At 39.4% G+C, this 23,561-nt stretch overlaps 1 protein-coding gene and 1 long non-coding RNA gene across 2 annotated transcripts in view; one reads left to right on the top strand and one right to left on the bottom strand.

Annotated features, from left to right (window-relative positions):
* Positions 1 to 17,102, top strand: part of wdr17 (WD repeat domain 17) — a 43,195-nt gene extending 26,093 nt beyond the window's left edge. Inside the window, exons 23-32 of the mRNA XM_034188336.1 lie at positions 2,072 to 2,171; positions 2,262 to 2,401; positions 4,697 to 4,808; positions 4,898 to 5,039; positions 9,053 to 9,155; positions 9,313 to 9,414; positions 11,028 to 11,123; positions 12,322 to 12,389; positions 16,404 to 16,498; positions 16,610 to 17,102. Of these exons, the coding sequence (XP_034044227.1) occupies positions 2,072 to 2,171; positions 2,262 to 2,401; positions 4,697 to 4,808; positions 4,898 to 5,039; positions 9,053 to 9,155; positions 9,313 to 9,414; positions 11,028 to 11,123; positions 12,322 to 12,389; positions 16,404 to 16,498; positions 16,610 to 16,729 (1,078 nt within the window). The 3' untranslated portion in view covers positions 16,730 to 17,102. The remainder of the gene's footprint in view (positions 1 to 2,071; positions 2,172 to 2,261; positions 2,402 to 4,696; positions 4,809 to 4,897; positions 5,040 to 9,052; positions 9,156 to 9,312; positions 9,415 to 11,027; positions 11,124 to 12,321; positions 12,390 to 16,403; positions 16,499 to 16,609) is intronic.
* On the bottom strand, positions 2,428 to 20,311 carry LOC117526284. Its single transcript, XR_004565251.1, has 3 exons — positions 20,144 to 20,311; positions 13,918 to 13,923; positions 2,428 to 2,438 (listed from the first exon to the last, which is right to left on the bottom strand). It is a non-coding gene; the product is annotated as an uncharacterized LOC117526284 (long non-coding RNA).
* Positions 20,312 to 23,561: the final 3,250 nt, after the last annotated feature.

Below are 23,561 nucleotides of genomic sequence, written 5' to 3'. Positions count from 1 at the left end.
ATGGGCAACAGGTCTGGACTGCAGGCAGGCCAGTCTAGTACCTGCACTCTTTTACTATGAAGCCACACTGTTGTAACACGTGCAGAATGTGGCTTAGCATTGTCTTGCTGAAATAAGCAGGGACGTCCCTGAAAAAGACGTTGCTTGGATGGCAGCATGTGTTGCTCCAAAACCTGGATGTACCTTTCAGCATTGATGGTGCCATCACAGATGTGTAAGTTGCCCATGCCATGGGCACTAACACACCCCCATACCATCACAGATGCTGGCTTTTGAACTTTGTGTTGGTAACAGTCTGGATGGTCTTTTTCTTCTTTTGTCTGGAGGACACAGTATCCATGATTTCCAAAAACAATTTGAAATGTGGACTCATCAGACCACAGCACACTTTTCCACTTTGCGTCTGTCCATTTCAAATGAGCTCGGGCCCAGAGAAGGTGGCGGCATTTCTGCATGTTGTTGATGTATGGCTTTCGCTTTGCATGGTAGAGTTTTAACTTGCACTTGTAGATGTAGCAATGAACTGTGTTAACTGACAATGGTTTTCTGAAGTGTTCCTGAGCCCATGCGGTAAGATCCTTTTCATAATGATGTTGTTTTTTAATGCAGTGCCGCCTGAGGGATGGACGGTCACGGGCATTCAGTGTTGGTTTTTGTCCTTGCCTATGTGTAGAAAGTTCTCCAGATTCTCTGAATCTTCTGAATATATTATGGACTGTAGATGATGGAATCCCTAAATTCCTTGCTGTTAAACATTGAGAAACATTGTTCTTAAACTGTTGGACTATTTCTTCACGCATTTGTTCACAAAGTGGTGAGCCTCACCCCATCTTTGCTTGTGAATGGCTGAGCCTTTTGGGGATGCTCCTTTTATACTCAATCATGACACTCACATGTTTCCAATTCACCTGTGGAATGTTCCAAACAGGTGTTCTTTGAGCATTCATCAACTTTCCCAGTCTTTTGTTGCCCCTGTCCTAGCTTTTTGAAACGTGTTGCAGGTATCCATTTCAAAATGAGCAAATATTTGCACAAAAACAAAAAAGTCTATCAGTTTGAACATTAAATATCTTGTCTTTGTGGTGTATTCAGTTGAATTTAGGTTGAAGATGATTTGCAAATCATTGTATTCTGTTTCATTTACATTTTACACAACGTCCCAACGTTACTGGAATTGGTGTTGTAGTAACCATAGGTGTGTATATATATAAATAGTTCTTCAAAATAGAAATTTTAAATATCTAGTGTAATGGCCCCTTCACACATACCACAAAGTTCGGCGAAAGAAGCAGGAACCGGCCGAAAAACCACAAACAAAAAATGAAATGGGGAACCGTGAAACATTCCACCTGCTGTCGGGAGGGACACACGGTCAGACAGGCGTGAATGATACACGGTGACGGTTTCATGCGTGCACATGCGCGAACACAGTGCGAATGCTATTTTGGCCCCAAGATGGCAACACGAGTCATGTGACCATTTTTTTCCGACTCGTCATGTCACTACTCTCTGAATAAAGGGACTCTACCTGGAACGTGTGACACCACATCGCGCCGCTGTTGTGGGGGGGACCACACACCACAAAAACGACACACCACAGTTTCTAATATTTAATCCCTTTTATCGAGTGGACAATACAAATATGATCCTTCTGTTCCTCTGTGTATGACCCATGATCGCAGACGTACAGTCATGAAATGACATGAATGAAGCAGTGCACTCTTATCATGTCCACGTCCACATCTGCTGGCGCTGCATGTCCAGCCGGCCCGCACAATGAGATTATAAATTAATGTCACAGTGAGATTATAAATTAATGCATATACATTCGGAATTAGTCAGAAAGTCATAGTAACAATTTGGCTGTCCAGTCTGTGTAAAAAAAAGGAAAAAAGTGTCTTATTTGGTAGCTATGTACACCACACAAAGTTCTTTGTCCTCTGATATGTTTCTGAAATAAGACTGAACACCTCCTTTGAAAACTAGCATTAAAGCGTTCAAGATCATTATTTAAACAGCCGATGAGTCTTGTGATCACAGTTCTGGGCTTAATTACTTCTTTTCTGTGTAGTCTCCTGCATAAAGTTTGTAACGAACTGGCCGAGTGGTACTTCCAGGATGGCTGCTGTGTCCTGGCAGCATGCTGCCACCTAGCTGTGGACAACATCCAGGTATACAAGCGTTTGTTTGCACAGTGTGCTGTGCAAGGAAAATAAAAAACCACAAGTATGGATTTGTATCCGTTTGTGTGACCTGTGCAGTTAGCCATGTCAAGTCTGATACGCGGTAATGAGCTGGAGTTAGCTGCATGTGTAGGTATCGTGCTGGGAGATGCAGCCAATCAGAGCACTGCCTATTGCCTTGAACTTTTGGCCAAGAAGTACATGACCACGCCCACATGGTAAGTGATAACTTTCCCTCTCTTCCTTAAAAAGGATCTGAATAAAACATGAGTGACTAAATAAAAGGGACATATTTTGTCTCCTTCGTGTCAATGTATGTAACGCTCCTCTACGAAAGAGGCGATTTCGGAAGCTACCAATCGCTGGAAATACAGGCAAAGTCCATGTGGTTCCTCCTTCGGAAAAGACACATTTTCTTGCATATTCTTTTCAAAGATCTGATACTAATGATAATGTGGTGTTGATGGGCCAAAAGATGAAGTATTTCCTTATTTGTAAAACCAAGTGCAACTTAACAAAGTGCTCCACAGATCTCATTTTGATATGCAGAGTTTTTCCTCTCTTAAAATTACGTCTAAGTTTAGCAGATTATTCTCATAATATTATAAGATTATTCTTGTAATAGTATGAATTTATTCTCATAATATGACTTTATTCTTGTAATATTACGACTTTGTTCTCAAAGTCAAAAAAAAAAAAAAAAAAAAAAAAAATCTCAATGTGCCCCTAAAATGTTGTCGCATAAATTAATGCCTATACATTCTGAATTAGTCAGAAAGTCATAGTAAGAAATCGGCTGGTGTAATTTTGTGTTTAAGGACAAATATCACAGTGCAGTTCCTCAATGTTACTGGATAATTTAAGGTGGATGGGCGGACCATTCTGTGGAGCGGTGTACTGAGTTTTACATCTATATTTTATTGTAACAGAATCTTCACAAAAAATTTCAGTGAATTATTCATCATAGGATATGTGCTCTATGACAGATATTTGTCAGCTAGATTAGTGTTTTTTAAGACATTGATGCAAATGAAAATTCCTACCCATTGGAAAAAGCATAAGAATGTACTCTGTAAAATACAATCAGTGGATATATAGACTGATGGACACATGAGTCCACCCCCTCCAGGTTATTAACACGATAACTCAAAAAAGAGAAATATTTGTAATGCTAATCTTGTAATTCACAAAATTAAAAAGCGCATTTAGTGAAGACAGATGTATTAAAATTTGGTGAGCTGTGACACACCTGGTCAATCAATAAAGCAACTTTGTTTTGCCCATGTAATATCCCATAGACATGTCTGCCACCTGCTGGATGGTAAGGAGATGCTGGATTAATGATGGATTAGGAACAAGTGTGGCTCTCAATGATGGAGGCAAACATCTCCATACTGAAATGTACCAAATCAGAGAACTTAAGTGTTACTTCTTGATTCTTTCTTAGTGGTTGTGTTCTAAAACTCAAACAATAGTCACAAGGCAACACAACCCTTCAGAAAGGATTTTATATGACTGTAACTGAAGCCAATTCTTCTTCCTTCTCTCTCATATGTAGTTATATACATGGTTTTGAAGTTACATGTCACTTTGAATGAGCTTCTTTGTTAGTTCCTTTGAAACGCACCAGATGGCTTGTCATTGCGTGGCCACTGTGTTATATGTTGATTTTCATTTTGATGGCTGAATTCACAGATTACAGAGTGCACACCACCTGAGGGAAGCACCTCTGACGTGTGTCTCCCACTGTGGCTACTGTGCCCATCGAGAGATGGCACCTATAGTGTGTTGTTTGCATCTTGCTGCAAAAATAGACAGAAAAATTATGTATAGACAGTCATTTTGACATCATAGCGACAACTTTAAAGAATTATCACCTTTAATTGACATTTCTATGTCTGGGGACACAGATATGCAAAATATAAATACAATTTTTGAAAACCATTCAATGCACTATACGACAACGGAGACCCCGGACTGTTGAATTACTGATATCCACTTACAAGTCTTTTTTTTTTTTTTGGTCTTTTTCAATGCTCCAAAACTAAACTGACAAAGTGGTCTATGACCCACAGCCTCTGAATTAATCTTTTAAAAAAGGGTTGGGGGGGAAGCTTTTGTTCAGATGGTGAGGTTATATGTATTTCTATATTTATATCTTTATATATGTACAACATTACTGGTATGAATACATACAGCCAATAAAAAACAGGGCTGCTGGTTAAAAATAAATAAATAAAAAGAACTTCTTGACTTAAAGTACAAAAACATACATAATCCACACCGCAATCAACACCAAAATTTAATCTGTCCTTCCTTTTGGTAATACAATAGATTCTTGAATTTTCTCCATCATATTCTTCTTGTATGTAAAAAGAACCAACAGAATGACCCAGAATCCTCATCGGGATCCTGATCAGTAATAAAATTTATTAGTTTCCTCCTGATTGTAAAACAAAATCTCAACCATTTGCACAATAAATAAACAGCAACTTTTCTCTGCTTTTGGTCAGGGAGCTCTCAGCAGACCTACTCGGTATGATTCCCGACAACCACATCTTATTGTCTAAGCTGTGTGCATTTTATCCAGGAAGTACCACAGAAATCAACCAACTGCACGAAAGGGTGAGTTGGAAACTGGACCAAAATGGAATGAAGGCTGTCATTTGCTGAGGGTGATGATTAACTGTGATTGTGTGTCGTTTGTTGTCAAGTGTGGCTTCCCTTCATTAGAAAAGTGTCAGGATTTGGCAGAAGCAGCCACATGTGAAGGAGATCTGTTTTCTGCAGTTAAGTTCCACCTACTGAGCTCAGAACCCGAAAATGCACTTCAGATTGGCATCAGTTACGTTAAAGGTAACAAAAACACCTTTAAAATGTGTCTGTGTGTGTGGTTATTGTACCTGCCTAACATACACTGACGTACAGTTGTGCTCAAAAGTTTACATACTCAGGCAGAATTTTTAATTCTTTGGACATTTTTTCAGAGAATATGAATCAGGGCTGGATCCAGAGTGAAAATCTGACAGATGCATTTTTGCCCAATGATAAAATAAAAATCGTACGCGTCTTGTTATTCAATAATCTTCTTTCCTTTATTCATGTGCAACATACACTGTCACACTTCTTTTAATATATTTATTATACTTCATGGACCATAGTGAGCACTTCTTATTTGTATAAATATGATGTAAAAAAAAAAAAAAACAACCCAACACTATAACAAAAATTGACTGTAAACTAGATCAAATGTATTGCCAAAATCTTTCAATTATACCTGAATCTATATATGATTTTTTTTTTCAATTGTGTGGGCCGCTGAAGAGGAGGTACTGCTGGCCCACCACCACCAGATGGCGCCCTGCTTGGAGTGCGGGCTCCAAGCACGAGAGGGCGTTGGAGCCGCTGGAGGTGACAGCTGTCACCTATCAACACCAGCTGTCACCCATCACCACCACTACAAAGACCGGACTGCAACTCCACCTCCTCGCAGAGAAATCTTCTACCATACAGGTAATTTTCTCTGCTGAACAAAACCTTGTGTAATAGTCTGAACCTCTTTTGCAGCCGTTTTCGTGTGGTGATTGCCTTATCTGTGGGATTGGCATTTGGTGTGATCAGCGACGGCTTCGCTTCACACCCCAACCAGATAAGTGGTTAGACAGGAGCTGCACGAGTGTGTGATTGGAGGTGGAGGTGTTCCCTCCCAAAAGAATACAGACTGTGGGATTACTGAGTGTGCGAACTCACACTCATCCAGAACTGTTTCTGTTATCTGCCAGCAGTACCGGGTCTGACTGCTGAAGACAGTGGCCACCTGGGGCGCAGGGCTTGGCGGCTCCGGTGTTCTTCGGGTCCGTTGGTGGTGAGGCCTGTGTGGGATCCGGCTCTTCTCGCACCAGACGTCTCCTATCTTCGAGCCTGCCACACGTCACCTTTTTGTCGGATTGATATAGCGCATATTTGTATCTGTCTGTATTACGTTGTGCACCTTCACAACATTAAATTGTTACTTTTTGGTTATTCCATTGTCCCTTCATTAACGCCCCCTGTTGTGGGTCCGTGTCATGACACTTCCCCAACACATATATTCTTAATAATAATATATTGAGATACAGACACTTCACAGAAGCCATTTTCCATTGATACCAATCAAAATTAGAAACAGTCCAGCAGGTAACAATATTCATCATGTCCATGACTAAATATACTAAAACAAATACATCACAATTCTACACATATCACAATATGTGTAGAATTGTGATGTATTTGTTTTAGTATATTTAGATTTTGTTGTGATTTGGCACTTTATAAGCCGATTAAATTGAATTGAAATGGAACATTTTATTGTCTTAAAGTAAATAAATGTGAAATTGGTCACTGGATCCTTAAACTTTGGACATAATAAACTCTACATCAGGGGTAGGCAACCTGTTCCAGAAAGAGCCATGAGGGTGCAGGTTTTCTTTGCAGCCACTAACTCCACCAGGTGATTTCACTGAATCAGTGAAATCACCTGGTTGAACAGGTTGCCTACCCCTGCTCTACATGGTGGATCCTTGATCTTTGGACATAAATAGGAATAAACAAAATCTGTAGTTTTTGCCAAAAGCATTTCCTTTCAGACATTATTGGCATAAATGTCTTTCCATATATCTGAGCTGAGCTCTTACAGCACGTCTCATTTTGGGAGGAAAAAAACGTTTTAGTTGATTGTAGTTTCTTGTCTGTATTACAACGTTTGTAAGAGGTGTCATTTTATTTAAAGTGGAAATTCGTTTTGAAGTTATTAATTCCGAGCGGACTCTGTCATTTGGAGCTGTGCCAACGAAACAGAGGACGATTCTCGTTTGTTGACTGCAACAAGACAAGAGTCCAGCTTAGTGACTTGAATCCACACAAAAGTGACTCACGGTATTTTAATGGCTTTGAGAGGGGTTAAGAAGCGGACTTGCCGTTTCTGAAGAGCAGCGAATCAAAGAACCAACGAGCCAGTGGATCGAAGCATTGCTTCAATGGTTCACGGCTTCAAAGTGGAGTCGCGCTGCAAAAACGGTTGATTACAGACCTGCTGCAGACCAAACCCTGAATATCCGACTTCATTTGTACGTCCGTATGACTCTGAAACTCGGAAAAATCCATATAATTTACGGACTATAGTTTGACATGAAAACCACGGAAAAGCTGTGTTCACCGCAGAGACACGTTTGGCACTATTCGGGATTATTCAAGATTTTTTTTTTTTTTTTTTTTTACCGATGACTAACGATGCGTAAAAAAATTTGACTGATGCAACTGCATCAGTCCAAACCGGTCTGGATCCAGGCCTGTGAATGATAACACAAAACTTTTTTTTCAATCATGGTTAGTGGTTGGGTGAAGCCACTGATTGTCAAACAACTGTGTTTCCTCTTTTTAAATCATAATGACAACAGAAACTACCCAAATTACCCTGTTCAAAAGTTTACATACCCCTGTTCTTAATACCCCCTTTAACATCAATGACAACTTGGAGTCTTTTTGTGGTAGTTGTGGACGATGCTCTCTGATGGTAAAACTGCCACTGAATATGTTTCGGACTTTAAAAAAAAGGAGACTTGAAAGTTTAGCTACAAATTGCCAGAAGATACATCTGAGATGCAAGGCTAGATTTGATCTGTTTTGGTGAAAGGAAATCCTTCTCCGCTCTCCTTCACAATGAAGCGAAGAGTGATGATGCAAAATACAGATTTTGCACTGTGCACAATTTCTCCAATCACAGCCACATGAGCCTGTAACTTCTTTTGGGTTGTCTGGGTGTCTTCACAATACCTTTAAGTGCCTCCATATTTGATATACATTTTCCAGAGAATATTACAGACTCAATTCACACAGTTTAATATAATTAGAGGTAATTTTCTGCAGTTTGTTTTACAGAAAATAAAAAGGTGAGGGAGTTTTCACATGCACACAAACACACTCTCAGTGAAAATGACTTGACACTGTGCTTTCAGACTGGATAGAAATCACTGATGAACTCGGTTAAAAATGACTTGACCCCCCCACCTCCCCCATATAAAATGAATCCCTTCTGAATATGGCTTTAGAGGGATCCGGGAAGGTCCCCGTGATAAACTGTAGATGCTTGAATGTTTCTTTTATTGCATCACCTTTTACATTCTTTAGTTATTTCTGTGGAGCCCGTGATGTTGACGTGCACGCCGTGACATCATATATGTAAACACTGAGCGACGTGTCACAGCTTGTCAGAGTGAATAGGCAGCGTGATGTCAGCTGGTTGTTCACCTGAACAAAATAATCCAAGATAGCGGAAAACGCTCCGAAACAGCTGTGTTTCTATTTAAATATAAGATGTTTCTCATATATTTTGTTATTAGTGAGAAATAAACACTTATAAATCAAAAAATGCTGTTTTTGTAACCAGATAACACCTGTGAAGTGATTTACAAGATATCTTACGGAGATGTAGCAGACACGCTCCGGGAATGGCAAACTGTTTGTCGCCGTCGTTTGGAGCTAATGTGACTGTAGCATAAGTCTCATGTGTTGATCGAAAGTGTTATTAAAAGTTTGGGTGGGACCTAGACCATTTCTGGATTTTAATTTTAATTTTACAAATGGCTGCTATAGTGCATTTCAGGTGCTCAAAGCAGTATTAAAAGTTCCTACTCACGCACAGAAACAAGCATTGATGAACACAAAACAGTTCTCAAAGATAATATATCATCTTAGTTATAATGGTTGTCTTGTATTAGCTCTTTTGTTATCAGTTCCTTCAGTCAGTTTTAAAGTGAAATTGAAAAAAAACGGCAACATATTCAAAGCTCTAATTAAAAGTCACAAAATGTTCTATTTTTGCTCCTCACCAGAACAGCTGGTTGGATCTGATTGGACAGTGGACAGCGTCCAACCGATCCTGGACCTGCTGAGTTACATCAGAACTGAGCGCCTCATCACAGCCAAGTTGACACAGTAAAACTTTTTTACTAGTAGTAGCATTAGTATTGTTAACTTTTGATCTGCTATATCTGCTGTTACAGACTTGGGGTATAATGAAGATTGTAATTAATATGTTGTGATGTACTGTGAGCTTAGATCAGGTGTGTGCGTGTATGTAATTTGTGTTTAGAGCCCGCAGTGAGCTGCTGATCCTGTGTGGTTATGTTGGAGCTCTGCTGGCCATTAGAAGACAATACTCCAACATTGTTCCTGCACTCTACGAATACACCAGGTATTGGAGTTACAGTCTTCAGGCGAGCAGATGTTAAACTTGATGATGTCTTTACATACTTTACATGACATACTGTGACTGATGTTGAGTTTTGCTGGTGTCCAAACTAATACGCTTGGAAAGATGGTGTAAAAGTTTACATTATCATTCGGTAAATAATTTGTAATCAAACACTATGAGTAATATTATGATGATGTCACAAAGACATCATGAAGTGATGTCATAATTGGTCCAAAAAACACATTTTCCAATATTTCTCAACCAAATAACCAGTAGGGCTGGAGAAGAATTGGCACTATATGGTACAGTTCAAAAAATACATTATGACCGTAAGCAGGGAATGTTTCCCTTTTTCATTTATTAATTTATTTGAATGGGACAATGCATATTAATGAACAGAAGATACTGTAAATAAGCCGGATTTATCTCAAGGCTATTTTCCATCCGCAGTCCCATTGGGTAAAAATACCACCAACACAAAACATACATGACCCATACAAAGGAATACAGTATAATACAATACAATACAACATAACACATTACGAGACAAACACTACAAAAACAAATTATAACATGACAATACAAATGAGATAACACAAAATCAACACTATTGCTGAAGTGCCTAAATTTTAAAGTGCTTATAAGATTATAAACAAAAAAATAAACTATTTTACACACTCCCCTGTTTAAAGTAAGGTGATTCGTAATTTATTTATTATTTATTTATTTATTATATTATTTATTCATTGCCAGCATTGTTACGCAATATTTCAAGAACCAATTGACCCGTTTCATTCATATTTAGTATCAGAGTGTACTTGGGTGATCCCCAACACTTTGTGTTACTGATTTGTGAGATGACTCTTGTTTAAACCATTGTATGTCTTGTATGTGAATGTATGATTAATCAGACATCTGCTGCTAAATGTCTGGTTGAGAATATTTTAACACTTCGACGTGTGACTTTTTTTTTGTTTTTATTTATTTTTTGTTACTCTTCAGTTGGTTCAACATTTTACAACACAAACCCTGCCTAACTGTTTTGAGTAGGTGTTTGCATGATGGTCTCCAAGTTCACAATTCAAACAAGAAACTTTTTATTTACGATTTTTTCAATTTATTTATTTGTTAGCAGTTACGACATTCAACTTCTAGTGCTTTGCAAAAATAATTATGCTAACGTTTTGCTAGATGAGTGCATTTAGCCAAAGGGTTTCAGCTCTTAACTGAAGGGTTCAATTTTGGGTGATTTACGAAATTCGATTTGTACTCTGCATCTTTGTTTTGGCGTCTTTCACGCCGGATGCCCTTTCTGCACAACCCTACTCATTTATCCAGGCTTGGGACCGCCACTCAGTGTGCACTGGCTGCACACCCCATGTGGCTGAGTCAGGAATGAGGGTGATATAGGATTGCGGGAATATTACCAGGATGAAGGGCGTGGTTTGGGAAGACGGGTCTTGCATGGTATCATAAACACGTCATCCTAAATGAAGCATGGCGGTGACAGTGCCATGGTACAGATTCACAGGATTTCTTCATATATGGACCCAGTCGTGTGAAGCTGGATTCACAATGTACATCTGAGAACTTACCGTGGTTTTATTTTGCAGTCAACTATTGAAACGGAGGGAAGTTTGTGTTCCCCTGAAGATTGAGCAGCTATCTGTGGAGCTGGACGCCTGGCGAGCGTGCACGCACAGCAACGTGTAGGTCTCACACACATCATTGCATGAGGAAATGACTACTACAAACATATCACACAAAATTTAATGGAAATAGATCAACTGGTTTAGAAATGGCAACCCCACGAAAAGAAAGAAAACAGCGGGTGAAAAGTGTATTTCAGTGCTGACTAACCTGCAGAGAAATAATAGAACATAACACGGTAATGGAATCATTGTGTGTGTGTGTGGGGGGGGGGGCAATGACAATCCACCCAAATGGTGAAAATAATTAAAAAAGCAAAAAGTCCATTTTGCCTGCATTTCTTCACCTTTACTGTTGCACGGGTCCAAGGAGTTCATTTAAATATTCGGCATTCCAGGGAACAACATCTAATGTGTAAAATAAATAAATAAAAGTTGATAAAATATAATTCTTTTTCTTTTTAATTTTCCTTTTTAATCCATAAAAATACATATTGGTCAAATTTTGTTCCACAGTGTTGAGTGAGATTCAATATTAAATCTCAGCAAAATCATAATGTTTGTGTATATCAGCATAATGTAAACTACAATACAAACAGCCTAAATGTCCTGGGGCTGTATGTAGAAAAGCTTAAGGACAGCAGATGCTTTCTATCGTGCTCGGATCAGCACTGCGCCAACGTGGCAAGTCCTCATGCATTATTTCATCATAAAAGACGGGGTCAGCGATCTGTGTATATATCATCAAACAATAATTTAAAATTGAATAATTGTTGCAGAACCTCAAAGTAATGATAGGCTACTTCACAAGTGTCGTTACGATTCTTTTTTTTTCAACGATATTGTCCAGTTTGTGCCTCCATCTACCATTGAGCGAGCTTCGCTCATATTAAAAAAAAAAATCAAAATACTTATTTGTGATAAGAAATATTAATAATGGCTTCCCTCTCAGCTTCACAGCATGTTTACACCTGAAATACAACAGTGCAAAGTCAACGACCTGTGTATTTTGTTCACACTGTGGATCTGATTTGCCAAATTTTGCCGTCTTTGTCCGTGGCTGCTTGGTGTCCTTGGTGTCATTGGCACACGGTCATGTGTTAACTATCTTTTCAGTAATGGACAGGAGGAAGGGAAAACACCTGTACCTAGTCACTGACAGACAGTTAACTGTACTATTAGTTATTGATATCATACAGTTGGGCTTGTTTGTGGAGCTTCAATCAAAAATTTCACAGTTGTTTCCTTGTTTCATCAGTCCTCCATCAGAGTGCCAAAGAGAAGAGTTCAGTCACCTTGAGATGAAAATGGTGCCAACAGACTCTGGTAAGAAGATGATAAATATACAGTTAGGAGAATGCTGGAAATAAAGTTCTGCTGCTGAAATACATCAGATTTACAGTAAATCTTTAGCAAGCTCATAATTAGGCAACAGTTCTTGGTCTTGGTTATAATAATCAGTTCCTGTGACAGGAGTTGTTTTAAGATGATAGACATATAGTAAGCCAGGAAGGTGCTGGAAGAAATGAAACTGGGATAAAACGTTTTAAGCCAGGATCTGAAGGACTTAGGCCAGATCAGTGAAGCTTGGCATTTACAGTAGTGTTTAGAATACGAGTAATAGTAGTGCTATGTGACTAAAAAGATTAATCCAGGTTTTGAGTATATTTCTTATTGTTACATGGGAAACAAGGTACCAGTAGATTCAGTAGATTCTCACAAATCCAACAAGACCAAGCATTCATGATATGCACACTCTTAAGGCTATGAAATTGGGCTATTAGTAAAAAAAAGTAGAAAAGGGGGTGTTCACAATAATAGTAGCGTCTGCTGTTGACGCTACAAACTCAAAACTATTATGTTCAAACTGTTTTTTCAGCAAACCTGTGAATCACTAAACTAGTATTTAGTTGTATAACCACAGTTTTTCATGATTTCTTCACATCTGCGAGGCATTAATTTTGTTGGTTTGGAACCAAGATTTTGCTTGGTTACTAGTGTGCTTGGGGTCATTGTCTTGTTGAAACACCCATTTCAAGGGTATGTCCTCTTCAGCATAAGGCAGCATGACCTCTTCAAGTATTTTGACATATCCAAACTGATCCATGATACCTGGTATGTGATGTATAGGCCCAAAACCATAGTAGCAGAAACATGCCCATATCATGATGCTTGCACCACCATGCTTCACTGTCTTCACTGTGAACTGTGGCTTGAATTCAGAGTTTGGGGGTCGTCTCACAAACTGTCTGTGGCCCTTGGACCCAAAAAGAACAATTTTACTCTCATCAGTCCACAAAATATTCCTCCATTTCTCTTTAGGCCAGTCGATGTGTTCTTTGGCAAATTGTACCTCTTCTGCACGTCTTTTATTTAACAGAGGGACTTTACGGGGGATTCTTGCAAATAAATTAGCTTCACACAGGTGTCTTCTAACTGTCACAGCACTTACAGGTAACTCCAGACTGTCTTTGATCATCCTGGAGCTGATCAGTGGGTGAGCCTTTGCCATTCTGGTTATTCTTCTATCCATTTTGATGGTTGTTTTCCGTTTTCTTCCACGCGTCTCTGTTTTTTTTTGTCCATTTTAAAGCATTGGAGATCATTGTAGATGAACAGCCTATAATTTTTTGCATCTGCATATAAGTTCTCCCCACAATCAACTTTTTAATCAAACTACACTGTTCTTCTGAACAATGTCTTGAACTTCCCATTTTCCTCAGGCTTTCAAAGAGAAAGCATGTTCAACAGGTGCTGGCTTCATCCTTAAATAGGGGACACCTGATTCACACCTGTTTGTTCCACAAAATTGACAAACTCACTGACTGAATGCCACACTACTATTATTGTGAACACCCCCCTTTTCTACTGTTTTTTTTTTTACTAATAGCCCAATTTGATAGCCTTAAGAGTGTGCATATCATGAATGCTTGGTCTTGTTGAATTTGTGAGAATCTACTGAATCTACTGGTACCTTGTTTCCCATGTAACAATAAGAAATATACTCAAAACCTGGATTAATCTTTTTAGTCACATAGCACTACTATTATTCTGAACACTACTGTATTTGTTCAGGTCTTCAGATGGAAAACTGGCCCACCGGTCATTAGTTTGTAATGTATTTAATCTGACGAAAGATGAAATGTTCAAGAAAATAGACAACCTGAGATAACGCTGTCAATGATTTGTAGAATGTGTTGAAGTATTCTTCAAGGTGAAATGCATAGCAGTGTTGAAGATTGTCTCCTTTCATTGGGAAATTGCCATATCTCAAGCCAGTCATGGGCATGACTGTGGCTTTCAACTCATTCAGGGCCCACTGAACTCTTACAGAAACTGCCGTCTGTAAATTACAAATGTGAATGGCAGACAGGATTTATCACTCCATTTCTGGCTGACATCAAAAGTTTCGATATGAAAAAGTTCCTGGAAAGCATGTTTAAGATGATGTATGAGCTCTCAGCTGATCAGCAAGTACTTGATGGTCAGACTAAGAGCAACATGGTGGCCTGACCGCTCTGAATTTGATGAACTCAGTTGGATCCAGACCCTTTTTTCAGAGGCTGGAATTAAAAAGAGCTTCTGGACGATCAAAAATAGTACCTCAATATGTCTACTGCTCAGCTCTGAAGACGTCTGTGCCATCCCGATAACAAGACAGTGTCGCCATCAAGCGTTGAATAAGTGTAGTCAGACTTAATATTCTTTTAAAGGGGAACATTACACAGTGAGAAATGCAATGCTTTCCTATAAGAAACATACCAAAGAGCTGATATTCCACACTTTTTACACTAGTCCCGCAAGTACATACCTTTATCGAACATTTGAACTTCACGCTGTCCCGAGCGCCCCCGGGCCACCATCTTTGTAGAATATCCGGGTACTTCCCGCTCGGGGCTGACGTCATTGACGAAAGACTGTACATGAGCTGGCGTGCCCAAATAAGGAAGTGAGAAAGGTCATGGGGCAGAGGGTCGTCTCTTTTGCTTGAAGCACCATTTCAGTATCTCTTTCTTTGACACCGCTGAGCTGCGAGCGTAAACTTTTTGGTGGAGTTGTCTTCAGTGTCCATTTGCAGGTACCTACTTGTTGAGTTTGATCTTTATGTAGTCTTCTTGTGGCGCACAGGCCCGTGTGGTTACAAATCGAACTGGTCCAGTCTGTGATTGTGCGGAAAACACCGGTAATTCATGGAAGCTGAGTTTGAGACAGAGGAGTTTGAGACAGAGGATCGTCCCAATCCTCAGGAGATCGTAGCATATAGCCACCAGCCAAGGTGTTCTGATGACAAGAAGAAGAAAAAGAAGACCAGGAAAAATAACCAGGCAGAAGGCAGCGGGGAAGCGGGTGCCGCATCAGCCACCACAAACAGGAATGAGCAGATCGAAGAAAGTGGGGAGGGGGGCACCACTGCAGCCCCTATAAACGAGTCTCCTCTGGTAGATCCGGAATCTGTTCCAGCCAGGAGCATGGACGACTGGATTCAAGTCTGGGATGGCAAAGATGTTGAGAAACGTGGTGTCTGAACAACATTCTTTGGTGCAGATGCGGAAACTGCAGGCTGATACCGACGGTGTGCAACGTTACGTTAATTGGCAACAAACACCTCGCGTCATGCCCTGTGTTTTGCAGCACAGCTACGGAGACTTCAATTAATGTATGAAAGTAACGCTTGTTTGACATGGGCCATGTACAAAATTGTAATCCCAACAGTGGACATTGGCACCTATGTACAGTCTTTCGTCAGTGATGTCAGCGCCGAGCGGGAAATACCCGGATATTCTACAAAGATGACGGCCTGGGGGCACTCGGGAGAATGCGAAGTTCAAATGTCTGATAAAGATATATACTTGCGGGACTAGTGTAAAAAGTGTGGAATATCAGCTCTTTGGTATGTTTCTATAGGAAAGCATTGCATTTCTCACTGTGTAATGTTCCCCTTTAAGAGATGCCAATTATGTGTGTTACAATTTTGTTTTGGCATTTTTTAAAATTAAAACTGTAATGAATACTGCACATGTCATGACTGTCACATTGGAGTTAACATTTTGTTGGTGCACCTTTAGAAGGTGAATAGCAAATTAGATATTTATGGTTATCGCTTGACATAATGAACCAAAAACTGCAGTGTGACCGACAAAAGGTCTGAAAATTTAGCTTGTCTAAATAAATAAATGCCTCCATTTCATCTTCTGACACAAGCTAATACTGATATGAGAGGCTTCATCAACACACCAACAGTTCAGAAAATAATACGCAAGGTACTTCCACAGTTTATTCTTATGTCATGTGTCATGGTTTTAGCCGGTTTTTGATGAAACACCTTTTCTCTCCTGGCAGTGTTGGTCTTGTGTGGTGCTGATTATGTGACCGGCTCCAATCTTCCCAGCCACTCTGACGTTCAGCTTTCCTGTTTCACTGGACACAGAATACAGGTGTGTGTGTGTGTGTGTGTGTGTCCATCTCACAGCACTGAAACGTCTTAACAGGTGATCAGTATGGTTCATTATGTTTTTTCTTCTTTTTATTTAAAAAAAAACATGCAGGGTCCAGTGTTTTTACTGGAAGATGGTAAATCAGCCATCTCGCTCAATGACGCTTTAATGTGGGCGAAGGTCAATCCCTTCTCTCCACTGGGAACAGGACTCCGCATCAATCCCTTCTAACAAGGATGAAGTTCCAAAAAGATGAGTCCGTAAGAGGTTGGATGGGAAATATGGGGGGAATGGAATAAAAATCTAACAAGTTTTCTGCTTCAAATAAGTGGCCAACTGCATCTGGTAATTTAAAGATTTGAATTCTGTGTGATGGTGATCTTGAGTGATTTCTTTCTGTAAGGATTGTTCTTCTTTGGGTTAACTCCATGGTAAATCAACAAATTTTAGAAAATTTTCCCCACTGACCCATCAGGGATTTACTTCAGTACCACAAGTAAATGACATCACTGTACCCACCAATGAGCCAGTGTTTCAAAGAGCTGAATTTGAGAGATTCAGTGACTTTTAAATGTTCATGTATCCATCCCCTCACTCGTCTAAAGGAAACAGGTGGTAAATGTGATGATTTTGCAATACAGCTATTCTTTAGTTTGTCCAATTATGTTTGGACTTTGAAAGTGATGAGAGTGTGTTCATGTGTGTTCAATTTTTAGCACTTACTCGTATTTCTGTGTTGCACCAGGTATTTTTTTTTGTCCTGTGCAGTTTGTGAACCAGGACAAACTCGGTTTTTATTTTTGCATTCTCTCATCCAACTGACATTTATGCAAGTTCGCTGTGCACTTCCAGCCATCAGAATGAGGCTCTTGACCTGAGGTCGCAGCTGCTGAGTAATTTTACAAATTACTTTATCCAAAATAGGTTTGGATTTGGATTAGGACTTTTTAATTTTTTGAAGTAGATTAAAACCTTTTTTTTGGTTGGTTGTATTTGAATAATTATTCCACTTCTGGAATGTGGCTTTGCAGACTTGTGCAGCTGTAGGCTTCTGATCTGGTACAGGTCCTATTCCTAAATATTTCAGATTCGTGAACTGTGCAGAACATCACAATTTCCAAATGATTAATGCAATATTTTACAACCCCAATTCCAGAGAAGTTTGGATGTTGTGTGAAATGTAAATAAAAGCAGAATACAATGATTTGCAAATCTTCTTCAACCTATATTCAATTGAATACACCACAAAGACAAGATAATTAATAAAAGAGGAAAAAAGAAAAAAAAATACCTGGTGCAACACAGAAATAAGTGCTGAAAATTTTAATAAGGTGCTGAAAACAAAATTATACAGAGGGACTAACGTTTCAATGATCTCACGTTGAAACGTTAGTTGCACCAGGTATTTTTTTTCTCTTTTACAAATCAGTCCTATCTGGTTGCACCAGACTTGTTTGTGCTATACGGAAGCGTGGTGAACTCTTCTTTTTTGTTCTACAAGATATTTAATGTTCAAACTGATAGACTTTATTGTTTTGTGCAAATATTTGCTCATTTTGAAATGGATGCCTGCAACACGTTTCAAAAAAGCTGGGACAGTGGTATGTTTCCCACTGTGTTACATCACCTTTCCTTCTAACAACACTCAATAAGCATTTGGGAACTGAGGACACTAATTGTGAGTGTCATGATTGGGTATAAAAGGAGCATCCCCAAAAGGCTCAGCTGTTCACAAGCAAAGATGGGGTGAGGATCATTGCTTTGTGAACAACTGCGTGAAAAAAATAGTCCAACAGTATAAGAACAATGTTTCTCAGTGTTCAGTTGCAAGGAATTTAGGGATTCCATCATCTACGGTCCATAATAGAATCAGATGATTCAGAGAATCTGGAGAACTTTCTCCACGTAAGCAGCAAGGCCGAAAACCAACATGGTATGCCCGTGACCTACGAAAGCCAAAGTGAAAGCCATACATCAACAATGTCCAAAAACGCTACCGTCTTCTCTGGGCTTGAGCTCATTTGAACTGGACAGACGCAAAGTGGGAAAGTGTTTTGTGGTCTGATGAGTCCATATTTCAAATTGTTTTTGTAAATCATGGATGTCGTGTCCTCCAGACAAAAGAGGAAAAAGACCATCCAGACTGTTACCAGCACAAAGTTGAAAAGCCAGCATCTGTGATGGTATGGGGGTGTGTTAGTGCCCATGGCATGGGCAGCTTACACATCTGTGATGGCAGCAGCAATGCTAAAAGGTACATTCAGGTTTTGGAGCAACACATGCTGCCATCCAAGCAACGTCTTTTTCAGGGACGTCCCTGCTTATTTCAGCAAGACAATGCCAAGCCATATTCTGCACGTGTTACAATAGCGTGGCTTCGTAGTAAAAGAGTGCGGGTACTAGACTGGCCTGCCTGCAGTCCAGACCTGTCGCCCATTGAAAATGTGTGGCACATTATGAAGCGCAAAATACGACAACGGAGACCCCGGACTGTTGAACAACTGAAGTTGTACATCAAGCAAGAATGGGAAAGAATTCCACCTACAAAGCTTCAACAGTTAGTGTCCTCAGTTCCCAAACACTTATTGAGTGTTGTTAGAAGGAAAGGTGATGTAACACAGTGATAAACATACCACTGTCCCAGCTTTTTTGAAACGTGTTGCAGGCATCCATTTCAAAATGAGCAAATATTTGCACAAAAACAATAAAGTTCATCAGTTTGAACATTAAATATCTTGTCTTTGTGGTGTATTCAATTGAATATAGGTTGAAGAGGATTTGAAAATCATCCAGCCCCCCGCGACCCTTAATTGGACTAAGCGGTAGAAGATGAATGAATGTATTCTGTTTTTATTTACATTTTACACAGCGTCCCAACTTCATTGGAACTGGGGCTGTTGAAATCCATGAATTAATGCTCAAAGTCTACAAGCACATCTTGATCCTTTTCTCCACCGTGGTGGTGCACAGAGACAAAATCACAACACTGTTTGCCCAAATACTTATGGACCCAAGTAAAGCATGAATAGTTCAAAAGAAAATGACTTATGGAGTTTTTCAAATTTTTTAGCAACTCTTGTTGCTAAAACTCACTTTTTAAAAGCGTTCATATTCCAGAAAATGAAGACGATACAGGCCCAAAGATTTTTTTACAAACTAGTTGTCAGGTACATTATTTACATGAAGTAATAAACAAATTTAAGATAGTCAGCAGAATTTTTCTAAAATCTGTTGATCTGTCAGGGAAATTACCTTTTCAGAAGTACATGGATTTGATACATTTTGTCATCTGTTAGTGTTACAATTTATCAAGAGGACACGTCACCAAAACTGCCATGAATCATGTGTGACGATGGAATCCTCAAGTGTTCGGATCATTTGGATTCTTGCTTCTGCAAATATAGTATACAGTATGTTCCAGTATTAGCGTTTATATACAGATTGCAGTTCTTCTATCCTTGTAAACAAGTGACTGGATTAAAGGAAGTGTTGCACGTCAGTGTCAGTGATGTCTTTTTACACAATCTCAGTGTAATAAGTGAAAACAAAACCTTAATTTGGTTTCTTTTGAGCACTTCAACGGTTGATTGTTTTTCACTGCATGACTCTCCAGTTATTTGTGTTTTTGTTAGGGAAACCAGCCACAATAGTAAAACAGTAGTACTGACAGCAAAATTTCTTAACTTCTGACCTCGCACGTGACATTTGTCATGTGACGTTTGTCAAATTTACTGCCAGTAGCTTCTGAGCTATTCTGGTATTGTTTCAGGGGTCCCGCAGACCTGTTAAGCGGCTGAAGATGTGTGTGTGTGTGTGTGTGTGTAAATATGTTTCAGGGGAACATTTTCTTCTTTCCCCACCTCTCATGGTTTTACTAGCTTTGTGGTGGCGCTGCTCCCACAGTTGATACAGGTATTAAATTCAAGTCAGCATTGTGGCGGAAACCTTACATGCCCCCCCACCCCCCCCACACACAGATAGCTTGGCCAATAAACACATTTATTATTGTTAAAAATAGACATTTAAAAATATGTGTCATCAATATTAAAACAAGAACACTGTAGAAAAATAAACTACTGTACATGTTCAGCAGAACCTATGGAGAGAGAGTGGTGAGTTCAAGGACAATTTGAGAATTCAGATACCTATGTATGACCAGTTAAAATAGCGTGATACAAAATGTTTTTTTTCTCTCTCTCCTGTAACAAACAATTTGTATCTGACATTTTAAACTGCATGGACACAGCATTCCTTCTTAAAGAAAACATATTGTGTGTATGTTGTAGTTTCTTTCACCATCAGAAACACATTCTTTAATTAAAAACAGTAAATCCAAAAGATCAACTGTAAAGCCTGAATAAACATAATTCTAATTCCAAAATAATGAAGTGCAAATCTGCATTCAATTTTAAATGTAAAACTAGGTCTAGACAGATTTAATCAGTAAGAGGTACAAGAAAATCAAGATTTATCAGTTGGATTTCAGTGGGATATTTCAGCTCTACTTGCTGACCACATCCAGTCTAAACATTCTTGAACCTGAACTCAAATATAGTGCATCCTGAAAGTATTCACATTACAGCCTTAGTCCAAAATGAATTAAATTAATTTCTTCCCTGACACTTCTACTCACAGCACCCCATAATGACAACATGAAAAGTTTTTTTTTAAACTTTTGCAAATTTATTAAATATAAAAAACTAAAATCACGTGTACAAAAGTATTCACACCCTTTGCTCAGTACTTTGTTGATGCACCTTTGGCAGCAATTACAGCCTCAAGTCTTCTTGAATATGATGCTACAAGCTTGGTGCATGTATCTTTGGGCAGTTTTACCCACCCCTCAAGCTCCATCAGGTTGGATGGAGGCGTCAGTGCACAGCTATTTTCAGCTCTCTCCAGAGATGTTCAATTGGATTCAGGTCTGGGCTCTGACTGGGCCACTCAAGGACATTCAGAGTTGTCCCAGAGCCACTCCTTTGATATCTTGGCTGTGTATTTAGGGTCACTGACCTGCTGAAAGATGAACCGTTGCACCATTCTGAGGTCAAGAGCATTGTGGAGCAGGTTTTCATCCAGGATGTCTCTGTACACCATCCTTCACTGTAGGGATGGTGTCTGGTTTCTTCCAAACATGACAGGTGGTATTCACGCCAATGAGTTCAATTGTTGTCTCATGAGACCAGAGAATTTTGTTTCTCATGGTCTGAGTCCTTAAAGTACCTTTTGGCAAACTCCAGGTGGGCTATCATGCACCTTTTACTAAGGTGCATAACAAAAAAAAAAAAAAAAAAAAAAAAAAGAATTTAATCCATTTTGGAACAAGACTTTAACATAAAAGATAAAGTGGATAAAGTGAAGCACTGTGAATACTTTCAGGATGCACTGTATGAGGTTGCAAAATAGAAGAAATTAAAGTGCAGAGATTGGAGCCATTTTCTTACAAAGCCTTTTTGTGTTTGAAAATACCTTCATATTGTTATTATTTTGGTTTGTTTGTGGGTAATACAAATTTCAAACACAATCTTAAACTTTGGTCCCCACCATACCCTAGGCTTGTTAAAAATGCAGTGATTCCATCTGTGCATCATCCTGCATGTTTCCAAAGTAAGTGTATAGGGTTTTTAAATCAATAGAAGAAAAAAAAAAATCAAATTTATTTAGTTTATCTAAATACCATTTAGCTGTCTGCCACCTGCTGGACATGTCTGGGATTGCTGTAAAGAATATTATCACATACATGATAAAAACTGGGAACAGGTGGTGTTGAAGTGTCTGGTTTATTAGATTCATTTCCGAAGCCTTCTGGGTCACCACCAAGGCCACCACTTATTTAAAATCTCTAGGGTCAACACACACACACTGGTATCAGTTAGGGTATTGTAAACACTAGGGACATGTCTGTCATTCTGGATGAGTATGGGTCCAATATTAGCCAAAATTACTGGACTTCATATTGGAGAAAAAAGTACAATGCGACCTGAGTCTTCTCTTGCGAGTCCTGTTTTGGCCATTTTTCTTTAGGGGAGTAGAATATTTGTTTAGCAGTTTGAGTTGATACTGCGTTAGAAATGCTCATCCATCCATTATTAACAGATTAGCTGTTTTAATGACAGGGAAAAGCCATATTGCATATTGCATTATTAGATGCTAAAGGTTCCTGCAAGTATCAGCTTTACTCAGCCAAACTGCATCAAATCTGTCCTAACAGGGAAGATTAGAGATGGAATATATAAAGCTTTAAGTCATGACTAAAATACCTCCACATGTACTGATTACATTAAAACAAAATATCATATTGATATAGACAGATTTCTAATGCCCCAGATGACCCCTGACCTGCTGAATGCACAGACGAAAGTGACGTTTTATCAACAAATAATCTGTTTGATTGGTAAGATGTCATTGGCCGTAGGAAAATGTGACATTCTTAAACAGTCCTGGTTAGACCTGTAGATAGAGTTATGGCAACAAAACCATACAGACAGTTATTTTTCTTTTATCACTTTCTTTTTCAATTTTTTTTTTTTTTTTTTAAGATTAATGAGCTTTGTCTATGACTACTGATGGGGTGTTTTAAAGACGTACATCAATTCACATTAGCATATGCACTCACACAGATAGCATTTACAGTCACACTTTGTTGTGTGGGCCGCTGAAGAGGAGGTTACTGCTGGCCCATCACCACCAGAGGGCGCCCTGCCTGGAGTGCGGGCTCCAGGCACCAGAGGCGCTGCCGCCTTATGGGAGTAGCCTGGGTGACAGCTGTCACCCATCACCAGACACAGCTGTTCCACTCAGCACAGAGGTATATCAGGAGGACGGCGTCTCCACCTCAGTGCCGAGATATCGCCTTACGTTAGAGGTAACGATTCTCTGCTACATTATATTGTCTCTCTGAGTTTTGCAGAACAGCTGACTACTAAAAGATAAGTACTCACCTTTCTGCAGTATTGACGTGAGGTGGAGTCAGCTTCTTCCCTCTCTGTGTACTGGGTGCAGCCGCATCCACACCTGTGTGTTTGTTCTCTTGCCAGCAGTACCGGATCCGACGAGCGGAGGC

Source organism: Thalassophryne amazonica, chromosome 15, assembly GCF_902500255.1.
Source record: "Thalassophryne amazonica chromosome 15, fThaAma1.1, whole genome shotgun sequence".
Taxonomy (NCBI): Eukaryota; Metazoa; Chordata; class Actinopteri; order Batrachoidiformes; family Batrachoididae; genus Thalassophryne; species Thalassophryne amazonica.
The sequence above is the reverse complement of the archived record's forward strand: the minus strand, read 5'-3'. Positions and strand labels throughout refer to the sequence as shown.